Here is a 24,794-nt window from a genome sequence, read left to right as displayed (position 1 = left end):
TACTGCTACTCTACATATAATATAAATATGTGAAAAAATCAAAATAAATAGCTTGCGCAGTGCAGCTTTTCTAACTTTCTTTTTTATAAAATTCTCGCAATGTAACTTAACTTTTAGCTTAATGTGTCATATAATTAATTTCACATATTGCACTTGTAATTATGAATATATATTATCAATAAAAGAATTGTAATAACTACACAGTACTGCTACTGTACATACAATATAAATATATGAAGAAATCAAAATAAATGACTTTGCGCAGTGCAACTTCTCTAACTTTCTTTTTTATAAAATTCTCGCAATGTAACTTAACTTTTAGCTTAATGTGTCATATAATTAATTTCACATATTCCACTTGTAATCATGAATATATATTATCAATAAAAAAATTGTAATAACTACACAGTACTGCTACTCTACATATAATATAAATATATGAAAAAATCAAAATAAATAGCTTGCGCAGTGCAGCTTTTCTAACTTTCTTTTTTATAAAATTCTCGCAATGTAACTTAACTTTTAGCTTAATGTGTCATATAATTAATTTCACATATTGCACTTGTAATTATGAATATATATTATCAATAAAAGAATTGTAATAACTACACAGTACTGCTACTCTACATACAATATAAATATATGAAGAAATCAAAATAAATGACTTTGCGCAGTGCAACTTCTCTAACTTTCTTTTTTATAAAATTCTCGCAATGTAACTTAACTTTTAGCTTAATGTGTCATATAATTAATTTCACATATTGCACTTGTAATCATGAATATATATTATCAATAAAAGAATTGTAATATTTACACAGTACTGCTACTCTACATATAATATAAATATATAAAGAAATCAAAATAAATGACTTTGCGCAGTGCAACTTCTCTAACTTCTTTTTTTATAAAATTCTCACAACGTAACTTAACTTTTAGCTTAATGTGTCATATAATTAATTTCACATATTGCACTTGTAATCATGAATATATATTATCAATAAAAGAATTGTAATAACTACACAGTACTGCTACTCTACATATAATATAAATATATGAAGAAATCAAAATAAATGACTTTGCGCAGTGCAACTTCTCTAACTTTCTTTTTTATAAAATTCTCGCAATGTAACTTAACTTTTAGCTTAATGCGTCATATAATTAATTTCACATATTGCACTTGTAATCATGAATATATATTATCAATAAAAGAATTGTAATAACTACACAGTACTGCTACTCTACATATAATATATATATATGAAGAAATCAAAATAAATGACTTTGCGCAGTGCAACTTCTCTAACTTCTTTTTTTATAAAATTCTCACAACGTAATTTAACTTTAAGTTTTATGTGTTGAAATAATAAAAATTAGGTATTCTACTTATTTTTTGCAATTTCTTAAATACAAGTAATCTACGTATTATTTTTGAATAAAAAATTAAAATATTTCCGATTTGACTAAATAAATATTTTCTGAAAAAATATTTATTCATTTAATGACGCTTAATTTTGCCAGATATATAGTTATGGATCCACGTTTTAATTTGAGCAACGGATCGATTAAATAAGCACTTATTTTTTTCTTTTACACAGGAAATTTTTTTGTTAGATGGCAGCTGTGAAGTGGTAATTTCTTTTTGAAATTCTTTCAATATTGTATTACGTTCTTCTTCCGTCCAACGTCTTCGTTTTGTTATACCAAATGGAGATGCTACAAAATAAATTAATTATCTATGAATAAATATTTCTATATAAAAAGCAATAATTTACTTAAATTTTATTTTAATGTATTTTTATTTATATTACTAATAGAATAAAATTACTTTAAAATTTTTCTCAGAGTACTGACAAACTTTCATTAATAAAAAAATATCAAAATTATAACGTCATAAGTAAAAGAATAAAAAGAAATAGGAATACAAAAATAAAATAATATAAAATAATATAAAATAATATATAAAATACAAATAATATAAATAAATATATAATTAAATTAAGCTAATGTGTGTGGAACCTTTATCATTTATCATTATTATTTTTTAATTAAATATTGTTATTATGTACATTAAAATTCTATCAAAAAATGCATTTTAAATAAAAGCTTAATATACTAATATACTTTGACATAGTCACATGAAAATATAATACTAAATAATATTTAAAAGAAAATCCACTCTGACTTGATAAATTTATAAAAACTGAATACAATATGTAAAAATGAGAAAATAAACTTACTACTGCGACGTTTCTTTATCTTTGGGGAATAAGTTTCGTCAGAATCATTGTCATTATTTACTATTGTATGGTTTTGATGCACGATTTTCTTTTTTACAGATTTTTGTTGTCCATCTGTTACGCTAAGAAATTTCGGTAATTTCCTTTCTGTTCGTAATAAAGAAGGCTTACGTGAACTTATCATACATGTTTCGGCATCGTTTTCCGATTCTGCACTCGAAGTATCTTTGTTTGTTTCTTGCATCTCTTCCTCTTCTGTTAATAATAATACAATATTATGATAATTATTATATATGTATATATATGTGTAAACCAATTCTTGAAACTAAGGGTTAATATATGCTACAACCGCGGACGTCGATGCATAAAAATTGAGTAAAGGAGAATGAACACAATAATGAAACGTATTCTCAATTTGAATCCATTTCAATGAATATATCATATTCATACTTTGATTTAATAGGTTCCAAACGTAACGTTTCATTGTTGCTGTTTGAGATTGCAAATAAATCCGAGTTATTTCATGCAATTTCAAGTAAGTAAGCCTATCCATTCTAATCTATTTCAGTTGTTATTATCATGCGTCGCGGTAAAATAAACAATAGAAAAAAAATTCACCCAGATCAAAATATCTACGTACATAAATCATTAGGGCAATTAAAATGTCATAATAAATAACAATCCCGCAACGGGTACCGCACGGAGATATAACTGCCGATGTCGCAAAACACATGCGCAAAGCGATCACGTGGCTCTGGAAGGCCAATCAATAAAATAATCGATCCGCTCGCGCATGTCAGGCCCGTGCCTACTCCGCGCGAGAACCGGGCAGCCAATAACGTTCGGCGCCCTTGCGTCACATCACCACTTTTGAAGTGATCGAAATCAATTGGTGCGTGATGACGTGACGGGCCCTAGCACCGCGTTGATAAAAGGGGCGTCGACGAAACTTTTCATCTTATCGCCTTTCCGCCGTGAAACACATATCACAAACCGCTTATTAGATAAACCGCAAAACCACGTTGACGACCGCCGCTTACTTCGCACTCTGATTTGATTCCGATTTTTCTGTAAATAATTACTATTGTGAAAAGTTTGTTAAAGTGTTGTTTTTTTAATTGTGGATAATATTAAAGTCTTTTTTTCAAATATAAAAGTGACTCATCCTTTGGTGCCGCGCGATCCTTTCTCTCGCATCGCGTTCGTGAACATATATTTTTGGTCCTTCGAGCCGGATCTCTCGTTGAGCCGGCACCCGCAAGTTCGCGAACGTGAGTTCCATCGGTGCGTGAAGTGAGTGTCCGCCAGCATCCAGCAAACTATCGAAGATGGATCTGCCCACGCTGATTGACTGTCAGCGTGAAGTCCAAGTTCGCATCGCACGCTCAGTAGAGTATCTCAGAAAGCTGGGGAACGCCAACATCACCGCCAGCGCCGTCACCACTCGCACCAGGATCATTGACCAGTTGTGGTCGAAATTTGAGACGCAGCATGATCTCATCCGCTCAGGTCTGAAAGATAAATTCAATGAAAGCGATTATGTCAAATCAGGATTGCATGAGGATACCGAAAACCTCTATGTGGCACAACGGAGCTTGCTGGATGGCTACGCCGAGCAATTCCAGGAGTCTCCTCCGTCGCCCGTTCGCCGGAATACCGAGGGCGCTTCAAGGTCCTCGTTGCCGCGTATCAAGGTGCCGCTGTTCTCTGGCAACTACGCAGATTGGCCATCCTTCCGAGACCTTTTCCTCTCCGTCATCGGAGACAACACGTCGATCTCAAACATCGAGCGTCTTCACCATCTTCGTTCGAGCGTGACCGGACAAGCTAAAAAATTAATACGATCATTACCTGTCACCGGCGACAATTACGATCGCGCTTGGGCAATCTTGAGCAAACATTATGAGAACAAGAGAGAACTTATCCGTTCCAACTTTGCCACATTCGTCAACGTGTCAAAGATGAAGGGAGATACCGCCGATGAGTTGAGTCGCATCCATAACGCCGCCACCACCGTCGTCAACGCGCAGGAGAGCATCGGTCGTCCGATCGACACGCACGGGATGGACCTCTTCAATTACCTCGTCACGGAGCTCTTCGACGCAACCACTCGCCTCGAATGGGAGTCATCCACATCAGGATCCGCCGAACCACCATCGCTCGAAACACTTCTCGATTTCATTAGCCGACGGATCCTGACACTCAACGCTGTACGACCGAAAGCGATCAACAAACACTCAGGCGAAGCACGAGCGGCCAAATCTCACGTCACCAAGCACGGACCGGCATCTCCACAATGTGCACTGTGCCGGGAGAAACACACGCTCATGGCCTGCCGTGAGTTCAAGGCCAAGTCCTCTGCGGAACGAAAGACATTCGTGGAGACGAACAAGCTATGTTACAATTGCCTGGGGAACCACTTTCTCTCACGATGTCAATCGAAGAAAAACTGCTTCACTTGCAACGCACGTCACCACACAATGTTGCACGAGGCACACACCGCGTCTCCGGCCTCCGAGGTCAACAGGTCTGCCGCCGCATCAGCTTCCTCACTTGCCACGACACTAGCCACTACCCATCAGAGCGAGGATCGAAAGGCCATCCTCCTAGCAACGGCACGCGTCAACATAGCTGACAGGTATGGATCTCCTCACGCAGTGCGAGCTCTACTCGATCAGGGTTCTGAGCTGTCCATCATCTCCGAAACGGTGGCTCAACGATTACGACTACCTCGAGTTCACACAGGACTGTCCATCTTCGGGGTTGGAGGAGCCCGTCCAGGGCCAACCCGCGGCAAGGTCACGCTGAATATATCTTCAGACGTGACCAACGCCAAGCTCTCCGTGGTGGCATACGTTCTGCCGCGCCTCCTGCTGACGCAAGGTCCCGCATCAAGGACCAACCAACGTTGGCCTCACATTCAAGGCCTCCAGCTGGCCGACCCAACCTTCCAGGACGACGACCCCGCGGAGTTACTCCTGGGAGCGGAGGTCTGCTCGTTTATTATCGAGGAGGGCGTACGCAAGGGCGGTCCAGAGATGCCGATCGCCCAGAAGACCATGCTTGGTTGGATTCTCTCCGGGGGGTCAGATGCAACAGCAACCGAGGATCACCGCCGCACGTTCCGCTGCACCGCTGATTATGACCTCGCTGATCTGGTGCGTCGATTCTGGGAACAGGAACAGGAGCCCACCGCTGTCGCATCCCTCACTCCCGACGAACAAAGATGTGAGGAGCTCTTTGTGCGCAGTCACACCCGCACTGCCGCTGGGAGATATGTGGTGAGGTTGCCATTTTCCTCACCGCCAACAGCACTGGAGGAGACTCGCAGACCAGCGGAACGTCTCCTGACAGCCATGGAGCGACGCTGCGTCCAGGATCCTCGCTTCGGTGACCTCTACCGCAGCTTCATGCGGGAATACGAAGACCTGCGACACATGACGATGCTAAACACTGCGGTAATTGATCGTCAAGACAAGTGTTACTTACCACATCATGGGGTCTTCAAGGAATCCAGCACCACCACCAAGTTGAGGGTCGTCTTCAACGGATCGCAGCAAACGCGAGCAGGGGAAGCGCTGAACACGCATCTCCTCACTGGTGCAAACCTGCTTCCGACACTCGCCGACGTGCTGCTCCGATGGCGTCAACACCGCTACGTCCTCGTCGCCGACATAGAAAAGATGTACCGGCAGATTCTCGTGCATCCAGACGATTGTCGCTTCCAGACGATCCTGTGGCGGCATTCTCCGGACGATGAAGTGCAGGAATACCAGTTGAGAACGGTCACTTACGGTCTCGGTTGCGCTCCATTCCTCGCCATACGGACTCTTCACCAACTAGCTGAGGATGAAGAGGAGCATTTTCCTCGAGGCGCTGTGGCCTTGCGACGGGATTGCTACGTCGATGACGTCGTCACCGGAGCAACCACCCTCGAGGGAGCAATCGTCCTCCAGACGGAACTACGCAACCTCTGTAAGGCGGGTGGATTTCCGTTGAAAAAGTGGGCAGCCAACAATGAGGAGATACTGACAGGCGTCCCGCAGGATCATCGCATGCAACAATCGCAGCACTCATGGAATGGGGAGAGCCACTCAACGCTAGGACTTCGATGGCATCCTCAAGACGATCAGTTCTCCTTCGTGCTGCGTCCACCGTCTATAAAGGAATACACGAAGAGACATGTCCTCTCTGAAACCGCACGTCTCTTCGATCCAATGGGTTGGCTCGCTCCAGTCGTCATCCGCGCAAAGATCCTCATCCAGACTACGTGGCTTCAGGGATTGGATTGGGATGCCCCACTGCCGACAGCCGACGCTCATCGTTGGCAGCAACTGTTGGGTGACCTCCATCTCCTCGACCGCCTGAGAATACCTCGCTGGCTAGGCACTGGACGTGGAGACTCATCGCTGCAACTCCATGGTTTCGCCGATGCATCCGAACGAGGGTACGCCGCAGCCGTATACCTCCGCATCGCTGAAAAAGAGGGAACGTCAGTGAAGCTGCTAATGGCCAAGAGCAAGGTGGCACCTGTCAAGCAAGTGACCTTGCCAAGACTCGAGCTTTGCGCCGCCGCCTTACTCACCACGTTGACACAGCATGTTCAAACCACGCTCGACTTGACAGACACACCAACTCATCTGTGGTCTGACTCGAAGGTCACGCTTCAGTGGATCCAAGGACACGCCTTGCGGTGGAAGACCTTCGTTGCCAATCGGGTGTCCCACATCCAAACCCTGTTGCCAAATGCACTCTGGAGACACGTGGCGGGTCAAGACAACCCTGCGGATTGTGCATCAAGGGGCGTTACTCCGTCGGAACTTACAAATCACACATTATGGTGGACGGGACCTACCTGGTTGCTGGAGGAAGAGACTGCATGGCCAATCGCCGAGGTGAACACCCAGGAGGACGACCTTTCTGAGAGACGAGCCGTTAGCCTACTGACCAAGAGCCTGGTCGTCATGGAACCTGAGCTCCTTCTTCGCTTCTCGTCGTTGCACCGCTTGTTACGAGTCACAGCATGGTGTCGTCGCTGGCTTCGCACGGCAGAACCAACTAACACACCTGGACGGCCACTGACCTCGGACGAGTTGGAAGTAGCTCTGTCGCACTGGTTACGAGGAGTACAAGCACTTCACTTCCCTGACGAGGTCACCGCCATCTCCGCAGGTCGCACTGTTGCAACACGCAGTCCGTTGGCCAAATTGACTCCATACATTGATGCACAAGGCGTGTTAAGAGTGGGAGGACGTCTGAAGAATTCACTCTTGCCACAGGACGAGAGACACCCAATGATCGTCCCAGCAACCTCATGGCTGACTCGACTGCTGATCGATTCTTGTCATCGCCGGACCTTGCACGGAGGAGTGCAACTGACTCTGGGATTGCTTCGACAGCGGTTCTGGGTGCTTCGAGGACGTTCAGCGGTGAAGCAGCGATTACATCGCTGTGTCACCTGCACAAGGTGGCGAGCGACAACACCACAACCACCTATGGGCAATCTGCCCCACAGCCGGGTCACTCCAACACGGCCATTCCTCCGCACTGGACTGGACTACGCGGGGCCAATCCTCATCCGGACCAGCAAGGGCCGCGGTCACCGGGCCTACAAGGGCTATATTGCGGTCTTCATCTGCTTCTGGTCGAAGGCCATCCATCTAGAGCTCGTCTCAGATTACTCGTCGGAAGCCTTCATCGCCGCTCTTCGCCGATTTGTCTCCCGACGGGGTCTCTGCACCGACATCTTCAGCGACTGCGGCACGACCTTCGTTGGAGCTGACCGCACCCTACGAGAGCTCTTCATTGCGGCATCTCCGGAGGGTCGAGGCGTCGCACGCGCAGCTGCCAAGGAGGGTATCCGCTGGCACTTCAATCCGCCGGCGGCCCCGCACTTCGGTGGATTATGGGAGGCCGCTGTAAAATCTGCCAAGTATCACCTGCGGAGGGTGATAGGCGAAACCACCCTCACCTTCGAGGAATTAAATACACTCCTCACTCAAATTGAAGCATGTCTCAATTCTCGACCGTTGCAGGCACTCTCCGACGATCCAGACGATGTTTCAGCGCTCACTCCCGGACACTTCCTGATCGGGGCACCTCTTCTCGCCATCCCTGAGCCGCTGCAGGAAGACGAACCTGGTTCCTCGAGATCACGATGGCAACATCTACAACAAATGAGAGATCACTTCTGGGGGAGGTGGTCGAAGGAGTACATCCACGGACTCACCTCTCGTTCAAAGTGGCTGAAGAATGAGACGGCACCCCACATCGGAGCTCTCTGCCTGGTGCGCTCCGAGATCTCTCCTCCAAGTCGATGGCCGCTTGCCCGGATCACGAAGCTGCATCACGGAGACGACGGCGTGGTGCGCGTGGTCACCATCAAGACCGCGTCTTCCGAGCTCATGCGTCCGCTCGTCAAGATCGTCCTGCTTCCCGGTGTTGAAGCAGACACGACGATTACCGATGCGTGAAAGATACGCGACGCACACCACACACGATACACACAATTATACACACTTCCGGTCACATCTTTCACACTTTACACAATACACAATTCACACACGATTCAAACACTACACGCCATTTGTACACCTAACGGAGCATTAATTATGCCATCATAATGCATCATTGTCTTACGCGACCACTCTCACTCGCGGTATTCACCAAACACGTGGCGGATATTTCACAGCTGATCGAGTCTAGCGCGACACGCGATCACCACGTGCGTCGTGACGCGCAGCCGCACCGCCACAATCACCGACCAATAAAGCGCGGCCCGCGGCCAGCAATCATCAACGAATTGTTTCGTCACAACGTAACAAGGCGGGCGGGATGTTTGAGATTGCAAATAAATCCGAGTTATTTCATGCAATTTCAAGTAAGTAAGCCTATCCATTCTAATCTATTTCAGTTGTTATTATCATGCGTCGCGGTAAAATAAACAATAGAAAAAAAATTCACCCAGATCAAAATATCTACGTACATAAATCATTAGGGCAATTAAAATGTCATAATAAATAACAATCCCGCAACGGGTACCGCACGGAGATATAACTGCCGATGTCGCAAAACACATGCGCAAAGCGATCACGTGGCTCTGGAAGGCCAATCAATAAAATAATCGATCCGCTCGCGCATGTCAGGCCCGTGCCTACTCCGCGCGAGAACCGGGCAGCCAATAACGTTCGGCGCCCTTGCGTCACATCACCACTTTTGAAGTGATCGAAATCAATTGGTGCGTGATGACGTGACGGGCCCTAGCACCGCATTGATAAAAGGGGCGTCGACGAAACTTTTCATCTTATCGCCTTTCCGCCGTGAAACACATATCACAAACCGCTTATTAGATAAACCGCAAAACCACGTTGACGACCGCCGCTTACTCCGCACTCTGATTTGATTCCGATTTTTCTGTAAATAATTACTATTGTGAAAAGTTTGTTAAAGTGTTGTTTTTTTAATTGTGGATAATATTAAAGTCTTTTTTTCAAATATAAAAGTGACTCATCCTTTGGTGCCGCGCGATCCTTTCTCTCGCATCGCGTTCGTGAACAGTTGCATTCATTATTACTACTTTTATTTCTACACAGACATCCATGATCGTGGCACACATTAGCCTTAATTTCATAAGTTTTGGTTTATACGGACTTTTGTCTGATTTTTTCTTCTAATTAAATAGATATATTAAGAATGCAGAAAAGTTTAAAAAAGGAATACAATAATTAATATATTATATTTTATACAAAAATTAATATATAAAAAGTACTTGTGGCATATATATAATAAGATAAATAGTGTATATACCTGAATCACTATTATTAGATTGCTGTTGCTCATTTTCACCTAATGCTGCTTCAAGAAATTTCGTCATACGAACTATCTCTACAGCTGCTATTGACTGTCGATAATGGCGTTTATGAATTTTCTCGTGATGTCCCATAAAGTTCGCCAAATCATCCACTTCATTGTCAGATAAATTTAACGTAATGCATGTTGTAGCAATATGTTTACGTAATTCAGTACCTCTTAAAGAATGTGGTATTTGTGCATCACATTTTTTAGAAAAATATCGCATAAGGATACACGCTCTTAAATATTTGAAATGGCGTTTGGTACTACTAGGTATGCCAAACACATACGGATTTTTTTCAGGAACATTTGCATCCTTTCGCTGGTTCAAAATTAGTTCAACACATTGTACTAATTCCATGTCTAAAATCACAGGCACTGTACGTCCCAATTTTCCACGAATTAAGAATCTTACGTATTTATCAGCAACCTATATACAAAAGTTATATGTAGATTATTATTTTGCATCATATACCATATTGTGCGTAATTTAATTATAATACTTGTAAATAAATAATATTTATACATAATATTTATAAATAAATAATAGTAATAATAATTTTTACCTGCTGTAATTTTGTGCCTAATGATTTGTATAAATCTAAATGAGTTTCTTTCGTTATACCTTCGCGAGTAATAAAATCGTCAATAGTAACCCGTTCTATTTCTCCTGCTCTTCTTCTATTAAAAACTTGCATTGATGTAAGTGTAACTTTTGCAAGTTCTAGCAATGTTTCGTATTTAAATTTCTTCTGAAGTTTTGCATACAATGATTTTCTTTCGTTATTTAGATATGAGTGTAATTTTTTTATATCTTCCATAGATGGAAGCATAACTTTTTTCTGTCTTTTATTTTGTGTCATATTTTCTTCTACTGTTTTGTTTATAGATATACCATAATCTTCTTGTAATAATTTTAAAAAGTTTTCTGTAGCATTTTGCTTTTCTATATCATTAGCTTTTATGCATTCAGTTATTAACAAATTACCAATTTGTTTTAAATATGTCCCAATATTTGACGCAACTGATGGTGCACCATATTTTTTATTAATATCATCAAAATGAGCTACTTTATTTACTGCTTTCAGACAATCATCATATATGGAAGGATTATATATATCAGAAAAACTCTGTTATGTTAGAGTTATATTCTTTCATTGCGATAAGAAACCTTCCTAATAATCGAAGTTTAGCACGTATCATATCTTGTTGGTGTTGATGATTGTACTTGATACATAATTTGTTCGCAAATGTTATTATTAATTTATCATATTTAATACTTTGTGTAACATCATCTTCCCTCAAAACTGGGAATAAAACTTTTCTTACTGTCTCACTTGCACATTCATGAATTCTGCCCATCACAGCACGTCCTAAAACTTGTACATTTCTGCCTTTGGATTCTCCTACACATTCTTTAAAATGATGCCTGATATTATTTTTAGTGAACCATCCTTTACACTTTGCGCAACTTATAAAATCTTGTACTGTTTTGCAACTATTTTTGGCAGGCCTTCGACAAACAATTAATTCTCCCGTATTTAAGGAAGGATCCGTATTGTGTATGAAATTCCCTTTCTTTCTAATAGACTCTATAATTTGTTTTCTTTCTAAATTACCTGCAATGAGAATATTAAATAATGTATATATAATGTAAATAATGTATATATAATGTAAATAATGTATATGTAATGTAAATAATGTATATATAATGTAAATATATTAATAAAAATTATAACACATTAATATTATATTAAAAAAATATTTATATTAAATATTTATATTACGTATTTATCAGCAACCTATATACAAAAGTTATATATGGATTATTATTTTGCATCATATACCATATTGTGTGTAATTTAATTATAATATTTGTAAACAAATAATATTTATACATAATATTTATAAATAAATTTATCATATTTAATACTTTGTGTAACATCATCTTTCCTCAAAACTGGGAATAAAAATTTTCTTACTGTCTCAATTGCACATTCATGAATTCTGCCCATCAAAGCACGTCCTAAAACTTGTACATTTCTGCCTTTCGATTTTCCTACACATTCTTTAAAATGATGCCTGATATTATTTTTAGTGAACCATCCTTTACACTTTGCGCAACTTATAAAATCTTGTACTGTTTTGCAACTATTTTTGGCAGGCCTTCGACAAACAATTAATTCTCCCGTATTTAAGAAAGGATCCGTATTATGTATGAAATTCCTTTTTTTTCTAATAGACTCTATAATTTGTTTTCTTTCTAAATTACCTGCAATGAGAATATTAAGTAATGTATATATAATGTAAATAATGTATATATAATGTAAATAATGTATATATAATGTAAATATATTAATAAAAATTATAACATATTAATATATTATATTTAACAAATAATCAATATTTATAAAAAAATATACTATAAACTTAAATAATTATACAGAATTGAAAAATATGATCACCTTTTGGTAATAATACAAATTTCTTTACTTCAGGTTCCAATTTATGCACGTTTTCTAAATGACGTGCAATTTTACTCTGAAACTTTTTGCAATAGTAGCAAAAATTTTTTTTTTGATGTCCCTTAGGTTGAGAAAATGGAACATATAAATTGTCTTCTCTACAACCAAATGTATTGATAGAAGAAAGATTTATCAGTGATTCTGAAGAATTTTTATCATTAGTTGCAGAAACATTATTGCGGAAGCTTTCATGTTCCGTAATTTCTTTTTCAATTGTAATTTCCGATGCTGAAGGTAGATATTCCGAAGTACTTGATGTGTTTGCAGAAGCAATATTGTCATTAATATCATCACGGGAAATCATATTATTATAACTATCATTACTTAATGTGTTTGCACAAGCAATGTTGTCGTTAATATTTTCATCATCACAGGAAATCATATTGTTATCACTATTATTATAATTTATAGAAGCTTTGGCGTTAGTGAGATCATTTAAGATACTAGAATTATAATCATCGTTAAAAGGAAATATCATGACATCTTTGAGAACAATACCCGTTTCAGACACATTGAAATTGTCATTATCACTGGAAAATGTCAGATTATTATTATGATAATTATTACTGTTCATAAAATTAATATCAATATCAGTATTTACATGACAGTTATTGTCATCATCACAAGAAAATATCACATTATTATCAAACTCACAGTTATTCTTAGAATTATTAGCATTAATGTTATTATTATTGCACAAAAGTGATATATCAATATTAGAATCATTATCATTCGTAGAATTATTGATACTGATATTACTATCTACCGTTTTACAACCATTACTATTATCACAAAAAGATATCACATTATTAAAATCAATATCATTTGCAGAATTGTTAGCATTAATAGTACTATCTACTACATTATGATTTCTATCATTACAGGAAAATGTAATGTTAAGTTTAGTAGCCTTTACTCTATTCTGCTCATTATTAGACTCATTAGAAATTATCATAGCATTATCACAACCAACAATTTTGTTAGAATTATTAGTGACGCAACCTTCATCATTTATTGCATTGTGATCATGTTCATTAGAACATAATGTATCAATATTAGGATCATTATCATTTGTAGAATTATTGATATCACTATGTACTGTTTTGCAACCATTATTGTTCTCATAAGAAAGTATCACATTATCAAAATCAGTATCATTTGCTGAACTGTTAGCATTAATAGTGCTATCTACTACATTATGATTTCTGTCATTACAGGAAAATGTAATGTTAAGTTTAGTAGCCTTTACTCTATTCTGCTCATTATTAGACTCACTAGAAATTATCATAGCATTATCACAACCAACAATTTTGTTAGAATTATTAGTGATGCAACCTTCATCATTTATTGCATTGTGATCATGTTCATTAGAACATGATGTATCAATATTAGGATCATTATCATTCGTAGAATTATTGATATCACTATGTACTGTTTTGCAACCATTATTGTTCTCATAAGAAAGTATCACATTATCAAAATCAGTATCATTTGCAGAACTGTTAGCATTAATAGTGCTATCTACTACATTATGATTTCTGTCATTACAGGAAAATGTAATGTTAAGTTTAGTAGCCTTTACTCTATTCTGCTCATTATTAGACTCACTAGAAATTATCATAGCATTATCACAACCAACAATTTTGTTAGAATTATTAGTTACACAATTTTCATCATTTATTGCAGTGTGATCATGTTCATTAGAAAATGTCCCGTTGTTATCAAAATCAGTACTATTCGCAGAATTATTGTCATTAATATTATCTACAATGCTATCATTTCCATTATTATCGGCATTATTATTTGTAAAATTATCAGTATTACCAATAATTTTCGTTTTAAATCCGTTATTAGAATCAACGTGTTTTATAAGATAATTGATGTTACTTTGATCATTTGCATTGTGGCCTTGTCCATTATAAAGAAATGATACTACATTATTGTCAAAATCAATAGCATTATATAAATTGTTAGTATTAGTATTCTTTTTAGTATAGTTCATATTGATAATGCAAGCATCTTGTGGTATTTCTGTAGTTTCTACAAAAAAAGTATAATTACTGTAAAAAATAGAAATGCAATATATTGCATGTAGTTTTAGAATTATAATACTGTAATACTTACTATTATTATTATTGACAATTAATTTTATGTTTTTCAGAGCAATACGTGGATTATTTGTATTTAAACTTTTAGCAATTGCAAGAAGATCATTTTTATTTTCTGTAACAATAAATATAGTAATTTCAATTATTTATATATAAATAACCAGAAATTAACGCGTTGATGCAAGAATTTAACTGAAAAGAAAATTAAAAAGCAGTGCTAAGTAAAAACTTTAGATTTTTACGACTTAAGTTAATATTAACCTGTTAAAAATCGAATAAAAAGGTTACGTGCTGTTGTGCTCAATATTAACAATATTATTGCAATGAAAACATTTTATATTATTTTAAATAAATATAGAATGGTGATACTTACTATTCTGTGCAATTGTACGTATAATACATGTTTTTTTACGATTCCTAACTGGACATTTTACGCGTCTTCTCTTGTGTTTTATATTTACATGATATTTATGATAATTACAAAAAAATAATATATATCGTGACATTTTTCACTTAATGTGATGCAATCGCGTACAAACGAAACGAAAAGATTTTCATTAAATGTAAACCGAAATCTTATATATATTACGCAATTTCTTATGCAATATTGCTAATAAATATGGAAGGTGCCGGTCCCGCCAAATTATAAGTTTGTTCGCATAGCAGGCTCCCCCCCAACATACTTCTCGCTCCAATGCGATCCTATTGGATTATTTGGATATAAAGATGCTTTTATATGATAGCATCAAACGTGTCGGCGCAAAAACTCATTGCGCAAATGTTAAATAAAATAGATTTCAGCTTCTTGCTGCTAATAATAAGATGAATCATACGAGATCATACAATGAATAAGTCGAGATCAAATGAATATTAGCACATATTAGTACTGAAAATTAATATAATATTAATTATAATCATTATATTTATTATATTTATTAATATTATTAGCCACAAGAAGCTATTTTCTTTCTTATGTGACATCTGCGCAAACGTAGATGCTTGACGCTTGATGCTACCATGTAAAGGCACCTTTATGGCTCCTGCACACCAACGCGATGACGCGACACGCGATGCGCGATATCCAATGAGCGTACAGCTTTTTCGCACGTTATATCCGTCGCACTATAGAGTGCGACATCGCAAAAAAGTTGACCAAGTTTGAAGATTTGTAGCGCGCGACGAGCGATTTACTGCGATCCTATCTATAGATGCGATGTCGTTATAAACAAAGAGGATCTCTGTGGTCATAAATAAACGTGCAACGACATTGATCCGAGAGTGATATTGTCATTAAATTATAGAATTGCAATAAATGGTAAATATGCAATAAATGATGTTAGGTTTCGTAATCGCGCATCGCGTTTATATGAATAGGTAGAAAATCCTATTCTCGCGATTCGTCGCATATCGCGTGTCGCGTCATCGCGCTGGTGTTACTGAGACAGATAGAGAGATTACGGTGGAACGAGTTAAACAGTATTTAGATCAAGTGCCGACTGAAAATACAATGGACACTAATCAACCTTACGCGTGGCCTAGTCAAAGTGTTGTGGAATTTAAAGAAGTTGTTTTGATGTACAGGTAATATTTTCAAATTTTTTGATAAAGATAATGCACGATTGTAACATTTGGTAAAAGAAATTTTTGTAATTATATTTGCAGGAACCATTTAGTGCCATCGTTGAAAGAGATAACATTCGTTACTCGACCAGCGGAAAAAATAGGCGTCGTTGGTCGCACCGGTGCTGGAAAAAGTTTGTTCCTATCTTCGTTGTTTAGACTGACAGAGATCAGTTCTGGGAGTATATTAATCGACAACGTGAATATTCAAACGTTACAACTGAACACATTAAGGTATTCATAAACTTGCAAAAAATAATTATTGTATGTTAACAGTTGTAAAGAAAAGAAAAACATTCCAGATCCCATTTAGCAATTATACCTCAGAATCCGTTTCTTATCTTGGGTACTAATCGAGAGAATGTGGATCCGTTGGATCAGTATACCTATATGCACATATATACAAAACCTTTGAGAAATGTAAAGTGCATTCTTTGTTTCATCGATTGGATGGTTTGGATGCAGTCTTGGATGAAGGTGGTAGTAATCTCAGCACTGGGCAGAGACAATTGTTCTGCTTAGTCAGAGCTGTGCTACACAATGCGAAGGTACTTCTTATCTGTAATATTAGAGAAAGCAATTGTTCGTGTATTAATAACTTGATATTTATTTATCTCTGTGAAATTAGTCTCTTTTTCTTATTTTCTCATTTGCTTTGCTTTTGAATAAAAAATTTTTAAGTACCTCAAATTGAAAAATTATCTTCGTAAATCCAATGTTTAATTATGGGTTCTATGTAACCCCTCATGGATTCTAACAATTATTATTAAGAAACTAGAACTAAGAGTGTAAACATTTTCTGCATTTCTTCTGAAGATAAATATTTCAAAATTAATTTAAATAATTTTTTTTAATTTGCATTTTTTTTACATAATGGGAAATGTCGTTAAGTTATAATCTTTTAGGTATTCAAATTTTTAAAAATTTTTGTAATTATCATGTGATAAATATAAAACACAAGACGATACACATTAATTGTTCAGTTAATAGGAATTTTAAGAAAAACATGTATTATATGTATAATTGTACAGAATAGTATTATTATTATATATTTATTTAAAGTAATATAAAATGTTTTCATTGCAATAATATTGTACGTATTAAGTGCATACAACAGCACATAACATATTAATTTGATTTTTGACAGGTTAATATTAATATAAATCGTAAAAAATCTAAAGTTATTACACAGCGCTTTTTAATTTTTTTGTCAGTTAAATTCTTGCATCAATGCGTTAATTTCTGATTACTTATATCTAAATAATTAAAATTACTTTATTTTTATAGAAAGTAAAGACGATTTTTTGGCAATTGTTAATAGTTTAAATAGAAATAATCCACGCATTGTTCTGAGAGATCTGATCACAAAAATTAATATATTAATATACTTTGACATAGTGACAAATATAATAGTAAAATATAATACTAAATATAATACTAAAATATAATACTAAATATAATACTAAAATATTATACTAAATATAATACTAAATAATATTAAAGAGAGAATTCACTCTGATTTGATAAATTTATAAAAACTGAAAATATATGAAAAAATCAAAATAAATAGCTTTGCGTAGTGCAGCTTTTCCAACTTTCTTTTTTATAAAATTCTCGCAATGTAACTTAACTTTTAGCTTAATGTGTCATATAATTAATTTCACATATTGCACTTGTAATCATGAATATATATTATCAATAAAAGAATTGTAATAACTACACAGTATTGCTACTCTACATATAATATAAATATATGAAGAAATCAAAATAAATGACTTTGCGCAGTGCAATTTCTCTAACTTCTTTTTTTATAAAATTCTCACAACGTAACTTAACTTTAAGTTTTATGTGTTGAAATAATAAAAATTAGGTATTCTACTTATTTTTTGCAATTTCTTAAATACAAGTAATCTACGTATTATTTTTGAATAAAAAATTAAAATATTTCCGATTTGACTAAATAAATATTTTCTGAAAAAATATTTATTTATTTAATGACGTTTAATTTTGCGCCTGTTCCCGAGTTCTCGCTTGTACCGCTAACGAGCGAGCTAAATGAGATTAATTAAATGAGGACGCATCGGAAAGTTTATTCGTGCAAACACTCCGGCTTCGCTTATCGGCATCCTGCCTGCATTCGTCCACGTATCGGTCGTAGAATCTCGAAGATTGTGCATCCGACGAGTGTAAGCCGGGAATTAGCAGATATCGTAATAATCGTGTCGCGCGGTCGTGCGGAGCGTCGAAAAGTACGAAACCTTTGTCCGAAACGTATTTCCGTATCGTAGCATTATCTCCTCGTAGCGGCGCTACTCGCCGTCAAGTGCCCCGGAGGTACCGCCGGCGGGCGACGGACTTGGTGAAATCATTCGGTCGTCCGGAGGTGTCGCCCGTCCCGGAGGTGCCGTCCGTCCCCAAGTTGACGCCGGCCGTTATGTGGTGCCGCACGTATAATCACGCCCGTAACGAGCCGTCTCGGTTGCCGCGCGCGTGATTTCGCATCGGGCGAGTGTTCCGTACCGTAATCGCGGTCACCGCAGCTTGCGTGTTGCGTATCATCCGTAATAATTCGAAATATATGTCTCCGACACGTGGGTTTGAGAGACACGTTTCGAGTTAGTAATCGGACAGCGCCCTTATGTCGAGCGAGCGCCGAATAGTAAGTAACTTTCGTCCGAAACGTTTTTACGTAGCTCTCCTCGTTGCGGCGCCGTAAATCGTCGTTAAGTGTTCCGGAGGTACCGCCGGCGGTCGTCTGACTTCGAGAGATCATTCGGTCGTCCGGAGGTGCCGCCCGTCCCGGAGGTGTCGCCGGTCGGCCGTGGTTCCCGGAGGTGTCGCCCGGCCCGGAGGTGTCGCCGGTCGGCCGTGGTTCCCGGAGGTGTCGCCCGGCCCGGAGGTGTCGCCCGGCCCGGAGGTGTCGCCGGTCGGCTGTGGTTCCCGGAGGTGCCGCCCGGCCCGGAGGTGCCGCCGGTCGGCCGTGGTTCCCGGAGGTGTCGCCTGGCCCGGAGGTGCCGCCCGACCCGGAGGTGCCGCCCGGCCCGGAGGTACCGTCGGTGCTTATACCTTATTGTCCCGGCATTTCGTTTGTTTCCTTCTTAATTAATGCTAATTATCGTTGTTTGACATTCGCCATACGGCTATCGTGATATTATTTTATCGTACAATAGGACTTTTCGATCGTTCGCTCTCCGCGACAATGTCTCGATTGAACGCGCCTTTCGGCGCTCGCGCTCGCATACGGCCGTGCGTAGGACCGTGCGTCGCCGACCGCCTGGCCGGCCGGTTGGGTACTATAAGAGATACGTCGCGCTCGGCGCGTCGAACGAGTCGAGCGAGTCCGGACGAGTCGTAAACGTACTTTCTCGAGTCTCTCGCCACTCCGGCGTGTTTCGACCGCTCTCCGTACCGTCGCCGACCGCTTGGCCGGTCGGTTGGGTACTATAAGAGGTAGGAGAAATTAATATTGTACGTGTCGCGCTCTCGACGTTGACAAACGAAGAATCGCCCGAACGGGTCGAAAACGGATTTTGTCGAGTCGCGACTCTGACACGGAGAGAACATTTATATAAAATGTTTGATTTGGAAACCACGAATATATAAAATAATATACGATCGTCGCAGAACGCGCCGCCGCCAAGTCTTCTCATGCTTGGAGGTTGCGTGTCTCGCGAGAACGTACGTTCGACTCTCGCGTCGTCTCGTATTCCTCTTCGCCGGGGATTACGGTGCGGCTCTTCTCGTTCGTCGCCGAACGCGCGCAAAATTAACGCATACTTATTTATTACGAGCACAGCATTGCCACGAGTCGGTGTCGCAAGACCGAATGGCTCTTATGTGGCGCGCACGCCTCTAGTGTGTTGGCCGCGCGGTTCCCTCTCGTTTCGTACGCAGCAGCGGAATCGTCGCGCTTACCGAGCATCTACTCCACGGATACGAGTTTGCGGGAAGAGTTGCTTCTTCCCGCTCGCTTTGTACGCCGTAGCGAAATCTTATTGCTGGTCGTGTGCGGTTAAACGCGTACGAACCAGACAGAACAGTCCTCGACGTCTAAGCATCGCCATCGTCGATCTAGCGTCAGGGTGAATCGCGCGGTCTCTCGAGACCGCGCATCATAACATTTGGGAGAATAAGAACACGAGTATTTTGATCTTGTGGATTTTTGAACGGAGAGAAGGAGGAAGAAAAGGAGAGGCGGCGGCGTCGGGGGTTTACTCTCGCCTCCGTCGTTCTCTCGTACGCTTTACATAATAGCGTTAAACACAGCAGAGTGTCGCCGACCGGCTGAGCAAGACCGGCGGCAAATAAAATGGCACATACGAGCGTGTCGCGCGCGCGTCGGTGTTTCGGCATCGAACGCGCGCGCGCGCGAAAAAGAGCTAGCGACGAGTCTTCGGGCTCGCTCGCGAGTTACTCCCTTGCGAGTAACCGAACCCGAAGCTCCCTGGTTGATCCTGCCAGTAGTCATATGCTTGTCTCAAAGATTAAGCCATGCATGTCTCAGTGCATGCCGAATTAAGGTGAAACCGCGAATGGCTCATTAAATCAGTTATGGTTCATTAGATTGTACCCACATTTACTTGGATAACTGTGGTAATTCTAGAGCTAATACATGCAAAACAGAGTCCCGACCAGTGATGGAAGGGACGCTTTCATTAGATCAAAACCAATCGGTGGCGGGCGGCTCGCCGTTCGTCCACCGTTTATTTTGGTGACTCTGAATAACTTTGTGCTGATCGCACGGTCCTAGCACCGGCGACATCTTTCAAATGTCTGCCTTATCAACTGTCGATGGTAGGTTCTGCGCCTACCATGGTTGTAACGGGTAACGGGGAATCAGGGTTCGATTCCGGAGAGGGAGCCTGAGAAACGGCTACCACATCCAAGGAAGGCAGCAGGCGCGCAAATTACCCACTCCCGGCACGGGGAGGTAGTGACGAAAAATAACGATACGGGACTCATCCGAGGCCCCGTAATCGGAATGAGTACACTTTAAATCCTTTAACGAGGATCCATTGGAGGGCAAGTCTGGTGCCAGCAGCCGCGGTAATTCCAGCTCCAATAGCGTATATTAAAGTTGTTGCGGTTAAAAAGCTCGTAGTTGAATCTGTGTCGCACACCGTCGGTTCACCGCTCGCGGTGTTTAACTGGCGTGATGTGGGACGTCCTACCGGTGGGCTTAGCCTCGCGAGGGGCGGCCCAACTAATATCCCGTCGCGGTGCTCTTTACTGAGTGTCGAGTCGGGCCGGTACGTTTACTTTGAACAAATTAGAGTGCTTAAAGCAGGCTACCTTCGCCTGAATACTGCGTGCATGGAATAATGGAATAGGACCTCGATTCTATTTTGTTGGTTTTCGGAACCCCGAGGTAATGATTAATAGGGACAGATGAGGGCATTCGTATTGCGACGTTAGAGGTGAAATTCTTGGATCGTCGCAAGACGGACAGAAGCGAAAGCATTTGCCAAAAATGTTTTCATTAATCAAGAACGAAAGTTAGAGATTCGAAGGCGATCAGATACCGCCCTAGTTCTAACCATAAACGATGCCAGCTAGCGATCCGCCGAAGTTCCTCCGATGACTCGGCGAGCAGCTTTCGGGAAACCAAAGCTTTTGGGTTCCGGGGAAAGTATGGTTGCAAAGCTGAAACTTAAAGGAATTGACGGAAGGGCACCACCAGGAGTGGAGCCTGCGGCTTAATTTGACTCAACACGGGAAACCTCACCAGGCCCAGACGAGACCCCCGAGTTTCGTCTCTATCTTCTTAACGCTTAGTGACTAAGATTCTTGTGAACAGTTAACATCTATTTAATATGTGCTTACTTCTGTCAGTCTTGCATTGTTCATCAAAACAAGCGTTAACATTGTCGGTAGTTTGCATAGAAGTTGATTTACTGTTTTAAATTTGATGTACTTGAAAAGGGCTGCAATGACAGCCGAAACGTTGTTGTATTTCAAATAATTATTTATAATAAATTATTGCCAGTCTGGTCGACTTTAAACATTGAGGAGTGGTTTTTTAAAAACCTTTATTATTTCCCAAATTTATATTCTTATTTATTTAAAAAAAATTTTGTCTGCTTTTTTTAAAGAATGATGTTCTATGTCAGCTTCTGTGATGCATCTTGATGATTTATATTGTTATTTTTAGTATTTTTTAATATGTGAAACGTTTTGTCTAGGTTCGATATCTTTTCTAAAATATGTATTTAAATATGTAAAAATATGGGTTTAAGTTATTTGATTAAACAAGAAAAGAGAGAGAGAGGAGAGAGAGAGAGAGAGAGAGAGAGCACTCATTCTTATTTGTCACTCGTATTTATTCTGACTCCTAACTTATTAAAATATTCACAAAAAAGGTGGCTTACACTTTTTTCGTTTTCGCATAATTCGACACTCTGCCTCTGCCGGACCTTTCAAAGAGAATTACTTTTTCTGTACATATTACATGAGCCAATCAGTGGACATCACACTTAACAACTATATAAATAAAGAAAAATACGCGATTAACCGTCACACGCGACAACAAAAGCATGAATACAATTCCTCGTCTCGTTTTAATAGATGCAATATAAATATAAATATAAATAAATATTAAAATACTATAATAAAAAATCTAACTCTGACAGGAACGCAAATACGATAATACAAAGTCATTACAAATAAAATTCCTACAGATATTAGATTATATTAATAATATTATATTTATTTATCATAATTTAATGTGTCACAATTTTTCAATTTTGCGATATATGAAAAAGAAAAAAATATATTTTAATATATTATTACGCTCACGGGACTGACTTTGCAATAACTCGAGACGCACCGGGACACGAAATCACTCACACACACTCGCGCCGGGAAATTATTAAACAAATGTTAAAAGAAACACAAAAAGAATTTTAATAAGTAAGTTAAAATATGCATAACATTATAATAATTATATCGAAATCGTCGGCTGTACGCCCGCTCACAATGACAACGAATTTCGGACTCCAAATGACAACTGTTAAACAACAACATCATCACAATCTTTTGATAACCAGATCTTCAATTCCTAAGAAGACTCAATGAGCGATCGCAATTAAACCAGGGACGTAACAATATTTATAATTTCTTAAATATATTTCATAGATATAATCATAGAAATAATTATACAATATTTTTTTCTAATTTCCTGAAAACTAATAAAATTAGAGTGTCATAACATGACCATCTTCCATGAAGTTCTTTTTTCGTTATTCAATGGGAATATTTCAGAAGATAATTGAAGATAAATCATAATTTTCTAATAGAAAACTATCATAATCTAAATATTTGATTCACTCAATATCTCCTTTTGCTTAGATTATCAATAAATAATATGTTATAAATATATGTTATCAATAAATAACATGTGTTACGTCCAGACCCAATTAAAGGAAGAGTCGAAGGAAGGACGAAACAATACTTATTCATCAAACAACGCTTGGCGGTGCGTTTGTTCAAGCCGAGCAAACGTACGAAGGCCCAAATAGGTCAGTGACCGGGAGTGTCACTTTACGCTATTTAGAGGCTGTTCTCTCGGTGGTCCCTTTTTGGCAAGAGAATTAAATCTTTTTTGCTCAGGATGGGACTTAGTGCGATTATTGGGAAGAGAAGAATGAGAGAGCAGAGGGGTTAATTAATTAAAAGTAAAAGGTTCATGAGATAATAAATTTATTTATTCGTTAAATAAAAAAATTGTTCTTAAATTATATACGCTAATTCTAGTGGATGCATGTGTGGATGTGTGTGTGTGTGTGTGTGTGTGTGTGATTCGCGGGTGATACATGAGTACGGAGGCCTTCAATCGAGACTAGTGGGAGAGAGAGTTAGTGTTAAAAATATATTAGGGTTCCGATTGGATATTACAAAGATAGATACACTAAATAGCTACTTATTTATGTGTATGTGTGTGTGTGTTTGTGTGCGTCGAAGTCATTGGCTGTTGGTGATTCTGGTGGAGGGGGGAGGAAGGAAAGCTTGAAGGATTTCCACAGGGAATCCTACCGGGTGTTCGTAGCCAGGAAGGAACATAGGGATAAGGGTGCCCGGGGAACTTCCCTTTACAATTCTTATGAATTGTTCTTCATCGAAATCGGAGTCACTGCACCAATAAGCACCTGTGGGGAGAGGAAAGCTTAGGAGAGGGAAAGTGGAGTACATCCAATGTGCGAATTGCGCATTATCGTCATCCTTCGGAAAAGAATTTCTCTCACAAGCTGTTTCGTACTTACAACGACGATCAGAAGATAGCCAATCGTAAAATATAAGTATTAGTCGAAAATATGGTCTTACGCGATTCGCGGATAAAAATACGTGGGGATAGCCCCAAAATATAAATAGAGAAGCAAACGCTTCTCCGACACACTTCTCTGTACTTACTTCTCGGCGAAAATATACATAAACCTGCGCGTGTATCGACAACAACC

General features: G+C 39.1%; 4 protein-coding genes, 2 long non-coding RNA genes and 1 pseudogene across 6 annotated transcripts; 2 read left to right on the top strand and 5 right to left on the bottom strand.

The window, feature by feature from the left end:
* Positions 1–1,349: 1,349 nt before the first annotated feature.
* On the bottom strand, positions 1,350–11,505 carry LOC114934916 (uncharacterized). The gene is made up of 4 exons (XM_085483508.1): positions 10,655–11,505; positions 10,044–10,518; positions 2,238–2,489; positions 1,350–1,713 (listed from the first exon to the last, which is right to left on the bottom strand). Exons 1-4 carry the CDS (start codon positions 10,949–10,951, stop codon positions 1,496–1,498), a joined length of 1,242 nt encoding a protein of 413 aa, XP_085339634.1. The 5' UTR covers positions 10,952–11,505; the 3' UTR covers positions 1,350–1,495.
* An 84-nt stretch (positions 11,506–11,589) lies between these two features.
* LOC146722937 (uncharacterized) lies at positions 11,590–12,132 on the bottom strand. The gene is made up of 2 exons (XR_014924852.1): positions 12,071–12,132; positions 11,590–11,707 (listed from the first exon to the last, which is right to left on the bottom strand). It is a non-coding gene; the product is annotated as an uncharacterized LOC146722937 (long non-coding RNA).
* Positions 12,133–12,351: 219 nt separating this feature from the next.
* On the bottom strand, positions 12,352–13,648 carry LOC146722936 (uncharacterized). The gene is made up of 2 exons (XM_085483513.1): positions 12,582–13,648; positions 12,352–12,360 (listed from the first exon to the last, which is right to left on the bottom strand). The coding sequence occupies exons 1-2, from the start codon at positions 13,566–13,568 to the stop codon at positions 12,352–12,354; spliced, it is 996 nt and encodes a 331-aa protein (XP_085339639.1). The 5' UTR covers positions 13,569–13,648.
* A 13-nt stretch (positions 13,649–13,661) lies between these two features.
* Positions 13,662–14,603, bottom strand: LOC146722935 (uncharacterized; the record flags this gene model as incomplete). The annotated part of the gene is made up of 1 exon (XM_085483512.1): positions 13,662–14,603. A coding segment is annotated over one exon (942 nt), but the record flags the coding sequence as incomplete, so codon positions are not given.
* An 8-nt stretch (positions 14,604–14,611) lies between these two features.
* Positions 14,612–15,262, bottom strand: LOC146722934 (uncharacterized). Its single transcript, XR_014924851.1, has 3 exons — positions 15,095–15,262; positions 14,738–14,836; positions 14,612–14,653 (listed from the first exon to the last, which is right to left on the bottom strand). It is a non-coding gene; the product is annotated as an uncharacterized LOC146722934 (long non-coding RNA).
* A 951-nt stretch (positions 15,263–16,213) lies between these two features.
* Positions 16,214–16,863, top strand: LOC114941300 (ABC transporter C family member 14-like). The gene is made up of 3 exons (XM_029316235.2): positions 16,214–16,302; positions 16,384–16,575; positions 16,644–16,863. Exons 1-3 carry the CDS (start codon positions 16,229–16,231, stop codon positions 16,861–16,863), a joined length of 486 nt encoding a protein of 161 aa, XP_029172068.1. The 5' UTR covers positions 16,214–16,228.
* Positions 16,864–20,785: 3,922 nt separating this feature from the next.
* On the top strand, positions 20,786–21,964 carry LOC146722933 (small subunit ribosomal RNA; annotated as a pseudogene).
* The last annotated feature ends 2,830 nt before the right edge of the window (positions 21,965–24,794 follow it).

The sequence above is a fragment of the Nylanderia fulva genome, unplaced genomic scaffold (assembly GCF_048542155.1).
Source record: "Nylanderia fulva isolate GAGA-0341 unplaced genomic scaffold, ASM4854215v1 Scaffold252, whole genome shotgun sequence".
Lineage (NCBI taxonomy): Eukaryota > Metazoa > Arthropoda > Insecta > Hymenoptera > Formicidae > Nylanderia > Nylanderia fulva.
The sequence above is the reverse complement of the archived record's forward strand: the minus strand, read 5'-3'. Positions and strand labels throughout refer to the sequence as shown.